The following is a 17,970-nucleotide window of genomic DNA, read 5'->3' on the forward strand; positions in this document are numbered from 1 at the left end:
GATTTTTCAGTCGTACAACCATTTTGGTGATCGGCCCGAGTTTCGCCTTCATCGTGTGTCGTGCATCGTGTAGTATACGTGGGGTAACGAGAAGCGATTAACACCTCACGACCAGCTCCCGATCATCAATCGTTTGGTCGTAAGAAAATCAAACCTGTTTGAAATCCTGTCGGCCGTTGTGAGGGTGTCAACGCAGTCTCTCACACTGCGCACGCGCAAACACAGAAATGAAAGTGAAAAGACGGGGCAGCACAGCAGTGCAGCGTGTGATCTGGACACAAGCGATGGAGGCACAACTTGTAGAACTTTGGCAAGCTCATCCGAGCCTTTTCGATGTGGCCTCACAAAATTATCAGGACCACAACAACCGTGAAGATAGTTGGATGGACACTGCTACTCAATCACAGCTGCCTGATCAACGTTTTTCATTAGCAATTTAGCAAAGTTGATGGTGGCGGTGTGCGTGTCTATGTGAGTGAAAGACAGAGAGGGAGAGAGAGGGAGAGCGAGCTACAGATTTTCTTCATGTTATGGACGCACAGTGTGAGCACTCAGGTCACATCAGAGCATCGGGCTGTATAGTGTGAGACCCTGCATCGTGACCTACGAACTTCAAACCCCTGCGGGTCAATCGTGCAGTTTGAGTAGAAGCTGGATAACGCGACTGAAAAAAATCACACAGTGTATGCCCAGCTTAAGTGGATTCCATTGCTGGAGGGCACTTTGACATCGAACGGACACATTGGATGTACGACAGACGCTAACACCAAGAAGCTATGTACCCTTATCTTCAGAGTGCTACGGTGGCAGGACAGATCAGCTATTCTCAAAGGTGCACACAAAGTATATCCAGTGAAGCATTCCACCAACACCATGCTTCTATTCTTCCCTGACTTCAACCCGACTACAACAGCAAAGAGAAAGAGTCCTGTCATGAAGAAGGCTACAGCTATGTGCCTGGAAGCATTCCTCATCTATCCCGCTGTGATGAAGTTAGAGCATGGTGGTAAGAAAATGGCATTCGAAATCCCTTAACTTGCTGAGGATTTCATCAACTCCCTGCTGTGAAAGCTGAATCCTGCAATACTGCAGAGTGATGATGCTCTTCCTCCTGGTCTAAACACCGAGGCCAACTATAATGGTAATCAACATGCAAGAGAAGGCAATACAGTGGACATGAATGAGTGAATGCTAGTTAGCAGTTCTGTCTTCGACAAAAATGACCTCAACTAGGTTAAGCGCAGGATGACTTGCATGGGTTAATGTTGGATAATTTAGTGGCTTGTTTTCCCCCCTCCCCTGGGTTTTTTTTTTCTTTTCTAAGCATCTCATGGTCCAACATTTAATTGCTATTATATTTTATATTTTTTATATTTCATTTTATATAAGATAGTTTTACTCAACTGTGATTGTGAAGGATAAACTCACCCAGTTCATTTTTGTTGACGATGTGTGCACGTCTGACACTGTAGTTATGTGTTGGAGTGGAAGGATCGGTCACGAATCAATCAGAAGTTTGGGTTCTTGTGTAACAGGGTCATAAATTACATATTGTTATAATTACACAAAATGTGTTCTAGACCCCAAAACGTTCCTTTTATACCTGACTTTTAGGACCTCCAGGGCTGTAGTTATGTTCATTATCAGTTAGAGCCCCTCCTCATTCTTCTTCTTCTTCTTTGGTGCAACCCTATAAATACGGAGTACCCCTTTGGCCTCTACCCTTTTCTACAATTCCCCTGTGGGAGAGATTGGTGTCATTTTTTCCCAACACTGTACAAAACACATATAATGTATATTTAGCCATTCTGATGTTACTGATTGTGTGGTTTTTTTAGTTCAATTATTGTCATCATTGCGCCTGTCTTTGCTAGATGCTGTAAATGTGTAATACGTGTGTGCCACATATGTGTTATAGGCACAGTCTATGCGCGTTCCTTTTCATCTCAATACGGATGTATTGTAATTGGTCCAGCCCAGAGTCCATCATGACCAACTGGCAAATCCACCACCTTTCATTGTTTATACCATTACAAAAACAAACATAAAAACAAAAAATTACCATCGGCCCAACGGGCAAATTCCCGGTATGCCCGATACCAGTCCAGCTGGTGGGTAACAGGCATCTCCGAAAAAGCTAGAGCACTTTATCAAATATGTGATGTCTCAATAAATTGAGCAGATATTTGAAGTTTATACGGCAACATCAGTTTATTTTGTGATCCAGAAAGACTAATATTTTAAAGTCTGCCATCCTGCGTTCCTCTGCCACTGCCTCATTTGAGTTTTGGACGAAATGCTGTTATTGTGTGTAATGATAATCGCAAACACTGAAATATATTTCTTGAACGCAGAAATGAATTTTGTTTGGCAAAATAATTTTCTCCTCAACATGCAACATTTGCGCTTGCAATTTTTTTTAGGTGCGCTCAGAATAGAGACACTAAAATAACGCCATAGAAATATAGAGGCAAAATCAAAAGTAGTCAAAAGCAGCCAATTATACCCTGGACCCCAGAGGGTTAATGTCATGGTCCCGGGTCTTGAAACCCAGTTTTTTTTAGTTTTCATACATTTTTGATCATTCTGTATTATTTGGTTCCTAGGTTATTCTGTTCACTATGATTTTGTCATGGTCCTGTGTCATTTTCTTGTGTTTTTGTATTCTGTTCTTTATTTATTCTATGATTCCTAGGTTGTTCAGTTTTGTTTATGAGATTTCCCCTTGTGACCTTACCCCATGTGTCTCCACGCATCTGTGAGTCGTTTGCCTCGTTTCTCCTCCTTTTGTTTTATCCCATGTTTTCCCCAGCCCGTTATGTCTGTGCTCTCCCCGTGTTCTCTCCTCCCCTCCTGTCTGCGCCCCTGTGTACTTCCTGTTTTACTTTGACAGTCTCCCGTCAGTATGAGTCAGTGTTGTGTTACTCCTGCCGTGTCTTGTTATGATTATCAGTGTCAGCTGTGTTCCCCATGTGCTCCCATTTTCCTCGTTGACCCTCTGTGTATTTATGTCCGCGTCTCCCTAAGTTCTGTGTTGCCTTCTCCCTCATAGCTGTGTGATTCTCCCTGTGTCTCCTGGTGCACATTATAATTAGTTTTTCAAAGTTTAGTTTAGTTTTGTATTGTTGGTATGATCTGTTTTCCCTGCTTTTGAGTTTAAGTTCTGTCCCCGTGAGTTTGCGTTTGGGTCCATTCCTGCCTGCCACAGAGCCGAATCATGACAGGTTTATTAGATTTCCCCTTGTGTCTTTGCCCTCTGTCTCCCCCTGTGCATCTGTGTTTATTTAGTTGTGTGAGTCCTTGTGCCTGGTTTCCCATCCTTGTGTTTTATTCCATCACGTTTCCCTAGCCCGTCATGTCTGTGCTCTCCCTCGTTTTCCCGTGCTCCTTCTAGCCTGCCTCTCCTCCACTCACACATCGTGTTTCCTGTTTTATTGTAAAGGTCCCATGTTTTCATGTTCATTCCGTTTAGTCTAGCTTCCCTTGTCTCGTTATGGTTATTCATATCGGCTGTGTGTGTCCTCACATCCCTGTCATCCCTCTGTGTATTTAGGTCAGCGTCTCTCTCAGTTCGGTCCTCCCTCATGGCTGCGTGTCTCTCCCTGTGTTTCCCTGAGTAATTAGATTACATTAGGATTAGAATTTCCCAGTTTAGTTTAGCATTGTCTTGTATCGCCTTTTTTCCCCATTAGTAATAAAGCTGTATTTTGAGTTAAGTCCCGTTTTCCGTTAGTTTGCGTTTGGGTCCTCTCCTGCCAGCACACAGACGTTTCATGACAGTCAAATGAGAAGCTTGGCTCCTAGTGGTCTGAAACACTGCAAAGTAAATACAGGATACTGAGTACTAATTTTGATACTTTTAACTTATAAAGGCAGCTTATGTGGCAGAGAGCCGTGTGTCTTGATTTATCAAATAAATCATCATCAATTTGAAAATTCTGAGCACATTTTAATGACAATTAAATTACCTTCCACAAGAAATAGTTAACACAATAAAACAGACCTGTCAGCTTGCAATATATTTAGGAACTGGGTTTCTTTAAGACTTGGAATGTAAATGTAAGTGTCCTCTTTTCTTTTGGTCAACTTCTGTTGATTATTGTGCTATATAAATAAAGTAAACTTGACAGTCAACACAGAAAGGTTATTATATTCAGATATTTTTCATAATTCCAAATTGAGTAAACATAGGAATGACTGAGTAGATAGGTTTTTTTGGCGGTTACAATTCAATGGCTCATCTCGGTGGAACGGAACCAAAGCTATGAGAGGGATTAGAGCAGGACCCCCCGGAGCCTAGATGCTGGTGGTGGAGATTGCTTGAATGGGAAAGTGAGAGTGATAAAACTTAGATTTAGCTGGCAGCACCTGGGAATGCACAGATATGAATATTCACCTATATCTTGTCATGGAACTTTTTAAAAATAAAATACAAACACTTGATGAGTGTCTTTGAAGTGAGTTTTATTCACGTTGCAGCAAGAGAGAGACTCCAGTCAGTCAAAGTCAAGCCAGCGTCTCTAAAGCGGAAGCAGAGCTGTGCTTCCCTTATACAGTCAGGCACACAGACACACAACTCTCATAACTTGTAGCACAACTTATCATATCCATATAAGGTGTTGGTGGTTTATACCTCAGTTCTTCCTTGGAACACACACAGCATCTACTCCTTGAAAGCAGTAAAGCAGTAACAGTCATACCCAAAGAGGGATATGTTTTGCGGATTATCATGTTCTAGGGTGGTCTTACTAGTGCTGTGATGAGTGTCTGTCCCACTATGGTTCAAATAAGCCTGTTATATATGTGTTATTGTCAGAACAGGTGATCAATACACTAAGGAAAAATACATTTTCATTATCTCTCTCTACACATTAAAATATCATATGAATCTCTAAGATAATTACGGTAAGGTAATCAGTCTGATAAAATAACAGCTATGATGACTAATTGGGTTGTTATAATACTACAATTTCAAACTCGATACATGGAAACCAGGAAAATACTTGATACCATATTTGATATCATGGGGAAGATTCTGAACCCACCCTGTAACGACAAAAGTAATGGCAAAGATGTCATATCATGAAAAAAAAAGTTTTAATTTTCATCTACTTTTCCAAATTATATATTTATTATAGTTAGATCTGACAAAAGAAGAACTTAAGATTGAGTTTAGAAGTTTCATTTGTTTTACAAATTATTTATATAATTTAATTGCAGACTGTGAAGGTAGATTTTATAACATATCTGTCTGTAAAGGTGTTAATATTTTTCATGAAATGGTAAAATATTGTACTTTCATTTCAAAACATTTGATATGTTTTTGATGTTCTGTTGTTAATAATATTGTGGGTTTATGAGATTGGTACATTTTTACATTTCTTTTTTTAAAATTTCTACATACATCTGTTTGGTTAATAACTCACACTGACTGATAAAATGTGACAAGTGGTGAAGATGTCCTTGGGCAACAGTTATAAAGTATTACCACTTATTCCTTTAGTGGAGAATCTATGTCTCACTATGTTCCAATTATAGCATATTGTAAATAAGAATTAGCAATAATTTAAAAATGAAGAAATATAAAAGTTTAAAAACATTAATCTGAAAATTGATTTAATTAGCTGTCATTTTACCTATGGCAGAATGAATATGTTTATGTTAAAACAACTGCATACATTTTTCATTAATTGCTTCCCAAAAGCTCCTAGGTTGTAACTTACCAAAACTCTGCAGCTCTGAAACTGTAGGTATTACATCCTGTTTAGATGAGCATTGTACCGAGTACAGCAACATACAACTTAAAAAAATAAATGTGTGAAATGAATTAAAACTAATGTCATTTATTTTGCTTAAATACATTTTCTTTAAAAAGATTGATTACTCTGTTAGACTTGTAATTATTAGAAACTAAAGAAAAACTTGTTGAGGAATAGTGTATCTACAAAATAAACTTAGAACATGTTTGTCCTATTATCAATATGGACTTAATACACCAACAGTAAATCATAGCAATAATTTATGAATAATTAAATGAGTACAAATGACATTTTTATGTTTTACTTTTTGATTATGTTAAATGAAAAACGTTTTCAGTAACTTCAGCAAACTGATTACATAACAATTACGGCACATTAGCTTTCATAGTTAATACACGTAATGATTCTGGCATGACAAAGAATCTTTTTAGCTGTTTAGAAATTTCCTTCATTTTGAGCCCATAAATGAATGGATTAAACAATGGATGATAGAGCACTATTTGTAATGTCATTAGTAATCGAGCAATTTTGGGAAAATCTGATTCCACTCGAGCTATGCCTACATCATAGATACTTAAACAGGAAATACTGATTAAAACTAACAGATGGGGTAAACAGGTTTCTGCAGCTTTCTTCCTAATTTCTTTACAACTTTGATAAGAAACAATAAATATTATTGTGTATGTGAAAACTATGAAGATCATAGGAAGTATTACAAGATCTAGTAATGCAACCACACCAAAGACGGTAATTAATCTTGATCTTTTACACTGAAGAGTGTAAACTGCGTTGTTACAAAATATTCCCTTTAAATTAAAGTTACACAGTGTTGCTTCAGCACTCTCTGTTGCTTGGACAGCAACATGACAAGCAGGTATAAGCCAGGATACGACCAGGAAAATGCTCACAGTGGTTTTGTTCATGATAGTTGGATATTCAAGAGGTTTACAAATAGCCGCATATCTGTCATAGGCCATGGCTGCCAAGAGAAAGAACTCTGAACTGCCTAAAGTGTAAAACATAAAAAACTGAAAGAGACAGGCTGAATATGTTGTGACTTGTTTTTCAGATAAAAAGTCAATCAGAAGTTTTGGATAAATATTTGTGCTGTAAAGGAGACAGTTCAGTAGCAAAGCTGCAATGAAAATGTACATAGGCTCATGAAGGTTTTTATGAATCCAGATCACGTAAACGATGGTAGAATTACTGCATATTATTATAATGTATAATGTAAAGATAATACAAAAATAAACATATCTGTACTTGTTAACTTCAATGTATCCATCTAGAGTTACATATGTGGTATTTAACTCCTCATCCATGAAATTAAAAAAAATAAAAATTCTACAAAACTAATATGTAGCAGCATAACCAGTTTATATGAAGAAATGAAATCAAAATTGCACTAAAATGCAACCTGTGTTGTCTGTATTATTCTTTTAAAGATATCAGAACTTCAAATACAAGTACACTCATCAATCAATGTATGTGTATGTGGATTGAAGAAGAGTTTTATTGGTTTGCCTCATCCTTGAGGGAGCTGAACTGTGGAAGTCGGTTACATCATTGTTCAGCCTCTTTTACTTGAGGCGTTGGCAGTTACAACTAATGGATCATAAGTTGCAGCTAACAATGACAATGATCAGCCAACTTCTATTAATCTAGTATAGAACTTTAATAATGTAGCAAGATTCTATTGTTGAGTGTATCCTGGCTTTTGTGCAGTCGGGTTCATATCTTATTTCATCAGCAGTTTTTTGGTTTCCAGTTTAGGTGGTGTGGTCTTATGCCTTGTGTACATTTTCAGTGTAAAAAAACTTGGATAACTACCATACTAAATAATAATAATAATCATAAAATAATAATAATGAAAAAAAACTTTAACAAAAACAAGGACATCAAGCTTATGCACTATAAATGTCCAACTTTTCATACGTTGTTTTATTTATAGCCTATAAATAAAGCTTATATATAGCCTCTATATATATATATAAAACACCCATCTCGCCCCTGCGGGCGGTTTATCCTTCAAGCTCGGGTCCTCTACCAGAGGCCTGGGAGCTTGAGGGTCCTGCGCAGTATCTTAGCTGTTCCCAGGACTGCGCTCTTCTGGACAGAGATCTCCGGTGTTGTTCCCGGGATCTGCTGGAGCCACTCGCCTAGCTTGGGAGTCACCGCACCTAGTGCTCCGATTACCACGGGGACCACCGTTACCTTCACCCTCCACATCTTCTCCAGCTCTACTCTGATCCCTTAGTAATTCTCAAGTTTCTTGTGTTCCTTCTTCCTGATGTTGCCGTCATTTGGAACTGCTACATCAATCACTACGGCCATTTTCTTCTACTTGTCTACCACTACTATGCCACCAACATTTTGTCCGTCTGTATGTTGAAGTCCCACAGGAACTTAGCTTGGTCATTCTCCACCACCCTAGGGGGCATCTCCCATTTTGACCTTGGGACTTTAAGGCCATATTCAGCCACTTCCTCTATCCTATTGTCCTTCTATGATGGTGCCTCCTCTTTCTCGGGTTTCTGCTGCCTGAGGTATTCACTGAGCATGTGGTTGGTTGGGGTCATCTTCCTGATGTATTCATGGATGTTTGCTGCCTCATCCCGGACTGTTGTGCTGACACACCAGTCCCCAGCCTCCTTCCTTTCGCTTAGCTTACAGCCTCAGGGTGCTGGATTTGGGGTGAAACCCTCCATGCATGGTCAGAGTCTCCTGGTCATGATGTCACTGGCTTCTATCTCCACCTTTGGCCAACTTATTATGTCAGCAGGGTACCTGATCAAGGGCAGGGCGTAGGTGTTGATAGCCCAGATCTTGTTCTTACCATTCAACTGACTCCTCAGGACTTGCCTGACCCTCTGCAGGTACTTGGTGGTTGCAGCTTTTCTAGCAGCCTCTTCATGGTTCCCATTTGCCTATGGGATCTCCAGGTACTTGTAGCTGTCTTCAATGTTTGCAATGTTGCTTTCTGGTAGTTCCTTCCCCTCAGTTCTGACTACCTTCCCTCTCTTCGTTATCATCCAACTACACTTATCCAGTCCGAACAAAATTCCGATGTCATTGCTGTATATCCTTGTGGTGACTACTGAAGGCTGGAAGAATGTATTTTGGACTGAGTAATCAAAATTTTAAATCTTCCGTTCATCATGCAAGGTCTTTGTATGCCATTGGGTCAGTGAAAGGATGGTTCCAGAGTGTGTACCATCAACTGCCAAACATAGAGGAGGAAGTGTGATATAGAGATTATAGAGAGTGAAAGGCACCCTGAACCAAAACGGCTACCACAGCATTCTGCAGCGCAATGCAATCCCCTCTGGTATGCACCAAGTTGGTCAGGGATTCATCCTATAGCAAGATAATGACCCGAAACAGTCCAAGTCCAAGCTATGCCAGAACTACCTCAGAAAAAAAAGAACAAGAGGGTAAGCTTGAAAACATGGAGTGTGTTACGACCGAAAAGGCCAGGCTTTGTGTGTGAACTCAAGTGCAGACACAGACGGAGGAAAGATTGACGTGGATACATTTATTTACAGTGACTAATTTGATAACAATGAATAGTAATTTTGCAAGAAATTCTGAAGGCTATGAACTATGAACTGTGAGGTTGAGAACTATGAACTATGAGACAAAACTATGAAACGTGAAACCTAAACTATAAACTTTGGCTAGATTCAAAAAGTCCATAAACGGATCCTGGGTGGAAATCCAGGGAATCACGGCCAGTTGGTTAAACGATGTTGTAATGGCTTACGAGTTGCAGGTGAAGACGTTATGGGAGGAGGGAGTCCAAGGGGTCCGGGTGAGCAATGATCCAGAGAGAGTCCAGAATGTACTTGATCCAACAGGCTGGCAGGGAGGCAGGCAGGTGGAGCGCCACAATGAAGGGAGTCTGACCTGATAGCAGAAAACCAGCGTCCAAACAGAGATGAGTATTGTTCCAGCCGTGAAGCATGATGACCAAGTGGTTAACTATGGCAGAGAGAAAATACTATGAAATCAAAATCAAATTAAAATTTTATTTGTCACATAAAAAGTACAACATGTAGTGAAATGTTTGTGTCTGAGCTGTAAAGAGGCTGCAGACATAGCCGTGCCATTCCAGGGCTTGGTTTTAGCATGGGAGGTCTAGCCAGGACCCTTATACTGGGTGGAAATCGAACTTGCGATTCCCTATCCGAAGGTGTGTAGTCTTACCACTACACTATCCAACTCCATGAGCAAAATCACAAAACATTAAAGGATTTAACGAGAGCTTGACGGCATAGCACTAAAATAAGTTAGGTATAGATCTGGCAGAGGTCTGTTGTGAGTGCTGGACTTAAATACCGGTGACTTGATTGCAGTCAGGTGTGAAGGCTGATTGGAGTCTCTTCCGAAGGGGGATCCCAGCGTTGTGTAAAAACCCAGCACTCACCTGGACCATGATAATTTGTTTTTTAATAGACCAGTAACTAAATTAATCTAGAATGCATGATGAAAATGTTCACAAATGGGTAAAAATGTCCTCTCTTTCACAGTGAAAACATCTATCCTAGCTCCATCCTGAGTTGGACCTTCCAGACAATGCAGGATTGCTCCTCAATTGAATCTAGAGGTGAAACCAAACTGAAGTTAGCTGCTTCAGGTTTGGCTAATACTTTACTGTCTAAGTCTGGCCTGTTGCAGTGGTATGCTTCTAACTAACAAACAGTATGGTCCTGACAAGATGCTAACTTGTTGAAATTCTGCTCAGCAGCACAGTGTTTTAGACGCTTGGTTATCTATGCATTCCTGGCTTGGCCACCCAGCCAATGTCCACTTTGTTCAAGACAGTCCTATGAAATCTAAAAACCATTGCATTCTTCAGTTATTCAGTTGTCACCCCATGCTGCCCAACTGAATCCAGTTCTGGGACTGATAGAGTATAACCACCCTTTAACAAAGACGCTTCCTTTAAATCAGTATCAGAATCAACATACTTTATTAATCCCTTGTGAAATTATGTGGGTTACAGGTTGCTCCAGTACAGTGACATTAACAAAAACAATAACAAAAACAGACTAGACGATTAACAATACAATATCTTAGGACCTAAGGAATAGCACAATATATACAAATCACCAAATAATAAATATCCAGGGTTGACAGATGTGATTGCAAATAAATATCAAGAAAATAGACGGAAACATTACCGAGTAAGAAAAGAGCGTGTGCAAAAGGATGTAACTATTGCAGTGTTTACAGTGTATTAGATGGAGGAGTTGTACAGGGAGATGGCCACAGGCAGGAATGATTTCCTGTGTCGTTCAGTGGTGCTTTTTGGTAATCTCAGTCTCTCACTGAACATTAAATGTGATACTACAGAGCTTTAATAACTTTTATCTGCGTAGACTGAGTTTCACTTTAGTGGACCTAAGCCTCCTAGTTTTTTCTCATGAAAGACTGAATAGGTTCATCAAGTGTTGGTTGTTTTTTTTTCTATACTACCCTAAGAGATCAATTGTCAAAGCACCTTAAGTAGATGGTATAATAAATTCGAGCTTTGAAGTAAATTTTGATTCTATTACTTAATGTGCAAAAACAGAATTACGATTTAGCCACACTACTGGCATGCTGACTTGGGGTAACTTAAGGAGCCTAGAGGCTCTTTAAGTTACATATCTTTGCCACTCTTTATTAGACACTGAACTTCTGGACTGCAAAGCTGCCTTAAAGTCAAAACAACTCTTCAGAGTTTAAAAAAGGTCACATGAATGCATGTTGTGGTGGAGGGTTTGCTGAAATCCGTGGAGGGTGAAGTAGTGTGATTAAAAACATACTGCATGGACAGAGCATGCCGCATTAGAACTGTGGATAGGATCTTGTAAATGCAATTCCCAGCCAGGTAACTCAATGGACAATAAACTAAATTTAACTTACATAACACTTAATGGGTATGTAGAGGTGGAAAAGTACAGATATGTCTATTTTCTGATTATTTTTACAATATATGCTGCAGTAATTTTCTCTAATTCCACCATTATTTGTCTTATTGTGTTTCATCAAAGCCTTCATGAGCCCATGTATATTTTTATTGCAGCTTTGCTGATTAACTCTATTTTTTATTGCACAACCATTTACCCAAAGTTTTTGCTTGATGTTTTATCTGAAAAACAGATTATATCACACACAATGTGTCACTTTCAGTATTTTGTACTTTACACTTCAGGAGCTTCAGAATTTTTACTGTTGGCAGTCATGGCCTATGACAGATATGTGTCTATATGCAAACCTTTGCAATATCCTGTAATCATGAAAAAAACTACCATCTCTGTTTTCTTGGTCTTAGCGTGGCTTGTGCCTGCTTGTCAGGTTGCAGGAACAACATCACTAAGTGCTACTAGAAAAGTGTGTAACTTTACACTGCAAGGGATATTTTGTAATAATTCAATTTACAAACTTCATTGTGTGAGTTCAAGAGTCCTGTCTATTTATGGTGTGATTGTTTTGCTCAATATTGTATTTTTTCCCATGCTCTACATAGTTTTCACTTACACAAAGATACTTATAATATCTTATCAAAGGTGTAGAGAAGTCAGGAAAAAAGCTGCACAGACCTGCTTACCTCACCTGCTGGTTTTATTCAACTATTCATTCTTCTGTACATGTGAAGTTATTATACTTCGACTGGAATCTGATATTTCACAGACTGTACGTTTAATAATGACTTTGCAAGTGGTTTTATATCATCCACTATTTAACCCAATCATATATGGACTAAAAATGAAAGAAATTTCTAAACACCTAAAGAGATTGTTCTGCCAAGAAAAGTGATGTACAAAAAAGTATAGTGAGATGTTTGATGTTGATCCCTGAAACAAATTTATTGTTTATTTCATCAGATATTCTTTATATTGATATATCTCCTATATAAATGTTGATTTATCTCTCTTTGTACTTAACAATTTTACTTTTACTTATTTATTTAACAATCTCCCACTTTGTGTGGGAATCAACATTTTATTGATGTGATGAACTCTTCTTTTATAATTTGGTGAGGACTTCTACACTAGCAGTCACATTTATAGCTACATATTGACAGACTTTTCAAAATCATATGCAATAGAAAAAAGTAAACACAAAAAGAAAACAAATTATCAAAGCAGCTCTTCACGTGGGCACTGATAGGAAAAGAAACATAGCTGTTGATAATAATGCAGATTTGGGTCCTGCTGTTAAATGAAACCTTCCCCTTGTATATGTAAGTATTCTTTTGCTATGTTATCAGACTGTAAGGTGACAAATTACTCAAACATAATAAGAAATATAAGAGTAGCACATGGGTGTAGAATTGCTAGCTAACAACAAGCTTGTAATACAGTGTGTTTTCACCATTGGTTTTTCCTGAAATTGGCTTTATTTTGGTATTAAAACAGTTTTTTCTAGAAGTAATTTCGTGTTACCTTAAAACTTCACACATCACCTACAGCAGAGTGCAAAAGCAACCCAAGTTTCTTGTGGCAAAGGAATGATGTTTATGTTACGATGTGCTGCTGGTGAGATTGTTGAACCTTTGTATCCTTAAAAGAAATATATTCAGAGCACTAAAAAAAGGACTCAAGTTTGTTGTGGTTTTTTCTTTTCTTTTTTTTGTGTGGTTTTTTTTCCCATCATCTGGTCCTCTTCATGGCTGCCAGTATATAATCCTATCTAAGGGTTTGTAAACAACAGACCACTATACCTACATTATTAGTAGTTAAGTTAACCGATGTCAAAGTTCTCTGGTGTTGAATATATTTACTAATATAAGCTTAAGGAGCTTAAGGGTCCTGTGCAGCATCTTTGGTGTTATTTGGATTGCACTTTTCTGGACAGAGATCTGGGATGTCCTTCACTACTCCAAGTCCTAAAATTACTATGTGAACCACTGTTTCTTTCACCCTCCACATCTTCTCAAGTTCCTCTCTCAGCCCTTGGTACTTCTAAAGCTTCTCATGTTCCTTCTTCCTGGTGTTGCTATCACTTGGTAAGACCACAGTACATCTATCACTACAGCTAGTAGACCCCATTCCAACAGTACTGCTCAAAGAGGTCCTACCTTAAATTAAACCTCAATCTTAAATATGGGCTACATACCACAGACCTTTAAAGTGGACATGAAACACTTCATGTATAGAGGCTAATTTACATGATGGAGCCCAGCTCTCACAAACTGACACAGTGTGTGTTGCTGGATTTAGGAAAATGGCAGCACAAATGAACAGGTCACCACCATGAGTGACAGGTCACCACACCACATGGACCCTGCTAAGATGAACAGACATATGGCTCAATACACAGAAAGGGAATAAGAAGGAATTCCAGAGAAACAACACACCAGCTACTGGTACAAGGTACCCAAGACTGCAAGACCAGGCTCAGCAACCTATGCATCACCTGGATTGACAAGAAAGCCTATGACTCGATGCCCCACACACAGATCTTGGAACGCATAGATTTGTACAAGATAAAAAGGACACTAAGATCCTCAATCATAAAATTTGATGGGGGTGTGGCGAACTTCAAGCCTATAGCACAAGTCGCCATCAAGTGCGGGATTTACCAAGGAGATGCGCTGTCCCCACTCGTCTTCTGCATATGCCTGAAACCCCTGAGTCATTGACAGTAACAACATCGGAATGTCATACTGGAAAAATGTAGTTGGATGTACCTGGGAATCCCACAAACAAATAACCATGAAGAAACTGCTAGGAAAGCCAGTCTCCAGCAGCCTTGACTGCCTGTTGCCTCTGGTCCTCTGGGACTCACCCTTTGGCAGTGGGCAACTTCAATGGGTAAACTTCACCCTGGCCACTTCACCCTCTCTGGGCCAATTAAAACAATCATAGGGATAGGCATAGTTCACCAACTAGGCAGTCCTCTCCAGAGTTTATTCACATTTCTGTTAAAAATATAAAACTGTAAAATCATTTAAAAATAAGTCTTATTATCAAGGGCTCTAACATTAAAAAGACTAAACTTAGCAAGGTGAATGGAGGTAGCAAAGAAACTGTAGGTTGTAGATGAACAACAGTTAAAAAACTAGATGAGACAAGAGATTTCCTACGCCTTGCAAAAACTGTCCTATTAGTTATTAAGGCCAGAATACCAAAAACGTCACTTGAGGGTTCAAGTCCAGCTGTATTGTATATCAGTCTATTATAATCAACAGGTATGGTTGTTCACGTCTGAGGTTTTTGTTTGTTTGTTTTTGTTTTGATACCCCATTCTGTGTCAGTGAAGGGCCTGTACTATTTCTCCAATTGGTTAACACTCTGCGTGGAAGCCTGGCTGGCCCTGAAGGCCTCTATAGATTGAAATCATCTCAACATAGACTTCAGGTTACAGAACAAAAACAGTAAAAAATGACCAAATAAAGGATCCTTTCCAGACAAAAAAAGTAATAACTAGTAGCTAAATTACATTTTGTTACACTCCACAGAAAACAAACTGGAAAAAAAATCAAGATATACAGTTTTCAACTGTAAAATAAAATGTATTTTGAGGTGTCTGAACCTTATGCAACACAAGATTTTAATGCTATTTCATTTATGCAGAGCCACAGCGCAAGATAAAAACTGACTGGCATGGGGGTGGGGAGGGGGAGAAAAGGGACTTAGGGTTTGGGGTAATGTTCTCTGGAAACCAAATATATTGTATGTTTGTGGTGTGCTGTATAAGACAGTTTCCTTTTGTTCTAAAAGCAAATAAATATTGCATTATAAAAAAAAAAACCTGACTGGCATGATAACGGTCTCATTTTTTTAAGTACTCGATCTCATGTTACTCTACTTCATCCCTTTTTCATTTCTCCTGAGGTTGTGTTAGTATCCATTAAGAAGGATATTCACATTTGATTTCATTGTGAAAATCAATAGGGGCAATCACATTAGATGAAACTATTAACAAATGTATTATTAAGAAATATACATGAGGAGAGTGATATCAGTCATTCATTTTAATATCTGTTTACTTTTCATTTTGGTTTTTAAATAATGATCAATTATTTAAAAACATTAAGCCAGTTTTTGAACATCAAACTGTGCTGTAGTGCAGTTCAAATGATCCTGTGCTCTATATTTAAAAAGAATAATTAGAACACAACTACAGAAAGTAATATTTTTAATGATTAATCTAAAAATTTGAATGACAACACAGTAAAACATTTTTTAATAGTTGCAGAAGCTTATCAGTTACTGCTGAAAAAGGTGATTGTCTTTAGTGTTCTTCAATTCATAAAAAATGAGTAATAAAAAAGACTATAAATTAATAAATTGGTTTACTTGCAATTAACTGAACAGTATTTTGAGGTGTTTAGAAATTTCTTTCATCTTTAGTCCATATATGATTGGATTGCAGAGAGGGTTATATATTACAAACTGTAATGTCATTATAAAACGTGCAGTTTTAGGAAACTCTGATTCCAGTCTAACTATAACCATATCATACATAAGCAAACAAGAATAGTTAATTAGAACTAGCACATGAGGCAAACAGGTTTGTGCAGCTTTTTTTCTGACATTTCCACAACTCTCATAGGCAACTATAATTATCTTTATGTATGTAAAAAGTATGAAAAACATAGGAGAAAGTGCAACACTAAATAGAACAACCATACCATATATAGATAATTCTCTTGAATTGACACAATAAAGATGGTTGACCGAATTGTTACAAAAAATACCTTTCAGAGTAAAGTTACAGAGTGGTGTATTTGCATTTCCTACTATTGGCACTGCAACCTGAATAGCAGGTAAAAACCAGCACAAAACCAGGAAAATATTGACCCTTGTTCTTCTCATGATAGTTGGATATTGCAGAGGTTTACATATAGACACATATCTGTCATAAGCCATGGCTGACAGCAGTAAGAATTCTGAGCAACTTAAGGCATAAAACAGGAATACTTGAAAGAGACAGGCTTGATACAAAATAATCTGTTTTTCAGATAAGAAGTCAATCAAAAGCTTCGGGTAGATGACAGTGCTCAAAATAACAGAGTTCACTAACAAAGCAGCAATGAAAATGTACATAGGCTCATGGAGGCTTTTTTGAACTACAACAAGCCACACAATAGTGGAATTGCTGCAAATTATAAGAACATACACCATAAACATGATCACAAAATAAAGATAACGGTATTTCTCCACTTCCACGTGACCACCGAAGGTTATATATGTTAGATTCATTTCAGCATTCGTAAAGATCAGAAACTGAACTAAAATGTAAAACAGGTAGAACGAGTAACAAGCAGTGTATATAAAATATTTGTTTTATGTAGATTGTCTTATTGATAGATACCTAAACTTGGTGTGTGTTCATTTTTTAAAAGTGAACAACTCAAGTTACATCAACTATATAATGAAACTTCAGTCTCTATGGATCTCATTAAACCCTCCACATGGACTTGCTACTATGTTGACCACTTTAAGAGAGTGTTAGCTGTTAGACCTTACCTACATGGGTGCACATTCTTTTTTTATCTTCCTAACCACACTTTGCACTTTGAAAAAAAAAAATTATGCCGCATTAGGTGCACTAAACACAGCAAACCATGCGATTCTCATAAGTAAATGTATTTTAAGAAAATTCTATTGCTTATAGGAATTTATTATAGAGAGCAAAACACTTGGAAAAGTTAGTAAAAAAGTGTGGGCTCTAAATAATGGAACACTTTGGTTTGTCAGTCTATTCTGCCACAAAGAAACTACACCCTTTATAGAGTTTGCAATAATAGGCCCAAATTTGTTGTCGTTGCTGAGCTTTTTGGTGTGTATATTGAAAACCAGAGATCTTGTAGTCTATGTGGTGCTGCCTTAGCGGATTCAATCATTTTCCATGCAGTAGTAGTTCTAATAGCAGGGCTGTACTGGGACAAAAAATTGGCCCGGGCATTTTGACTAGAGACCGGCCCACCATTTATTATAGGAAAAGCCATAAAGCCTTTGGATGAAAAGAAACGCTGTCGTGACAGTGATGTACCCTGTCTTTTTGGTATATGTATGATTTCTATACATTTTACTTCATACTAAAAACTTTGGTTGTAAGATTCAGATAATTATTTATTAAAAGCTAGACATTTTAAATGAGAATAAGAAAGAAAGGTATTTCTTTGTGCCCCCCTTTCCCTGTTAATGCCCTACCTGGCCCCCTGGCAAAACTTTCCTAGACCCGCCCCTGCACAGTTACCAGCTGTCAGCTA

The 17,970-nt window shown here is 38.1% G+C and overlaps 3 protein-coding genes across 3 annotated transcripts; 1 reads left to right on the forward strand and 2 right to left on the reverse strand.

Moving 5' to 3' along the window:
- Positions 1–6,124: 6,124 nt before the first annotated feature.
- LOC134644502 (olfactory receptor-like protein OLF4) lies at positions 6,125–7,096 on the reverse strand. Its single transcript, XM_063497588.1, has one exon. The coding sequence runs from the start codon at positions 7,079–7,081 to the stop codon at positions 6,125–6,127; it is 957 nt and encodes a 318-aa protein (XP_063353658.1). The 5' UTR covers positions 7,082–7,096.
- A 4,546-nt stretch (positions 7,097–11,642) lies between these two features.
- LOC134644503 (olfactory receptor 11A1-like) lies at positions 11,643–12,563 on the forward strand. Its single transcript, XM_063497590.1, has one exon. It carries the CDS (start codon positions 11,643–11,645, stop codon positions 12,561–12,563), a length of 921 nt encoding a protein of 306 aa, XP_063353660.1.
- Positions 12,564–16,057: 3,494 nt separating this feature from the next.
- Positions 16,058–16,972, reverse strand: LOC134645812 (olfactory receptor 6N2-like). The gene has a single exon (XM_063499410.1). The coding sequence runs from the start codon at positions 16,955–16,957 to the stop codon at positions 16,058–16,060; it is 900 nt and encodes a 299-aa protein (XP_063355480.1). The 5' UTR covers positions 16,958–16,972.
- Positions 16,973–17,970: the final 998 nt, after the last annotated feature.

The sequence above is a fragment of the Pelmatolapia mariae genome, linkage group LG16_19 (genome assembly GCF_036321145.2).
Source record: "Pelmatolapia mariae isolate MD_Pm_ZW linkage group LG16_19, Pm_UMD_F_2, whole genome shotgun sequence".
Taxonomy (NCBI): domain Eukaryota; kingdom Metazoa; phylum Chordata; class Actinopteri; order Cichliformes; family Cichlidae; genus Pelmatolapia; species Pelmatolapia mariae.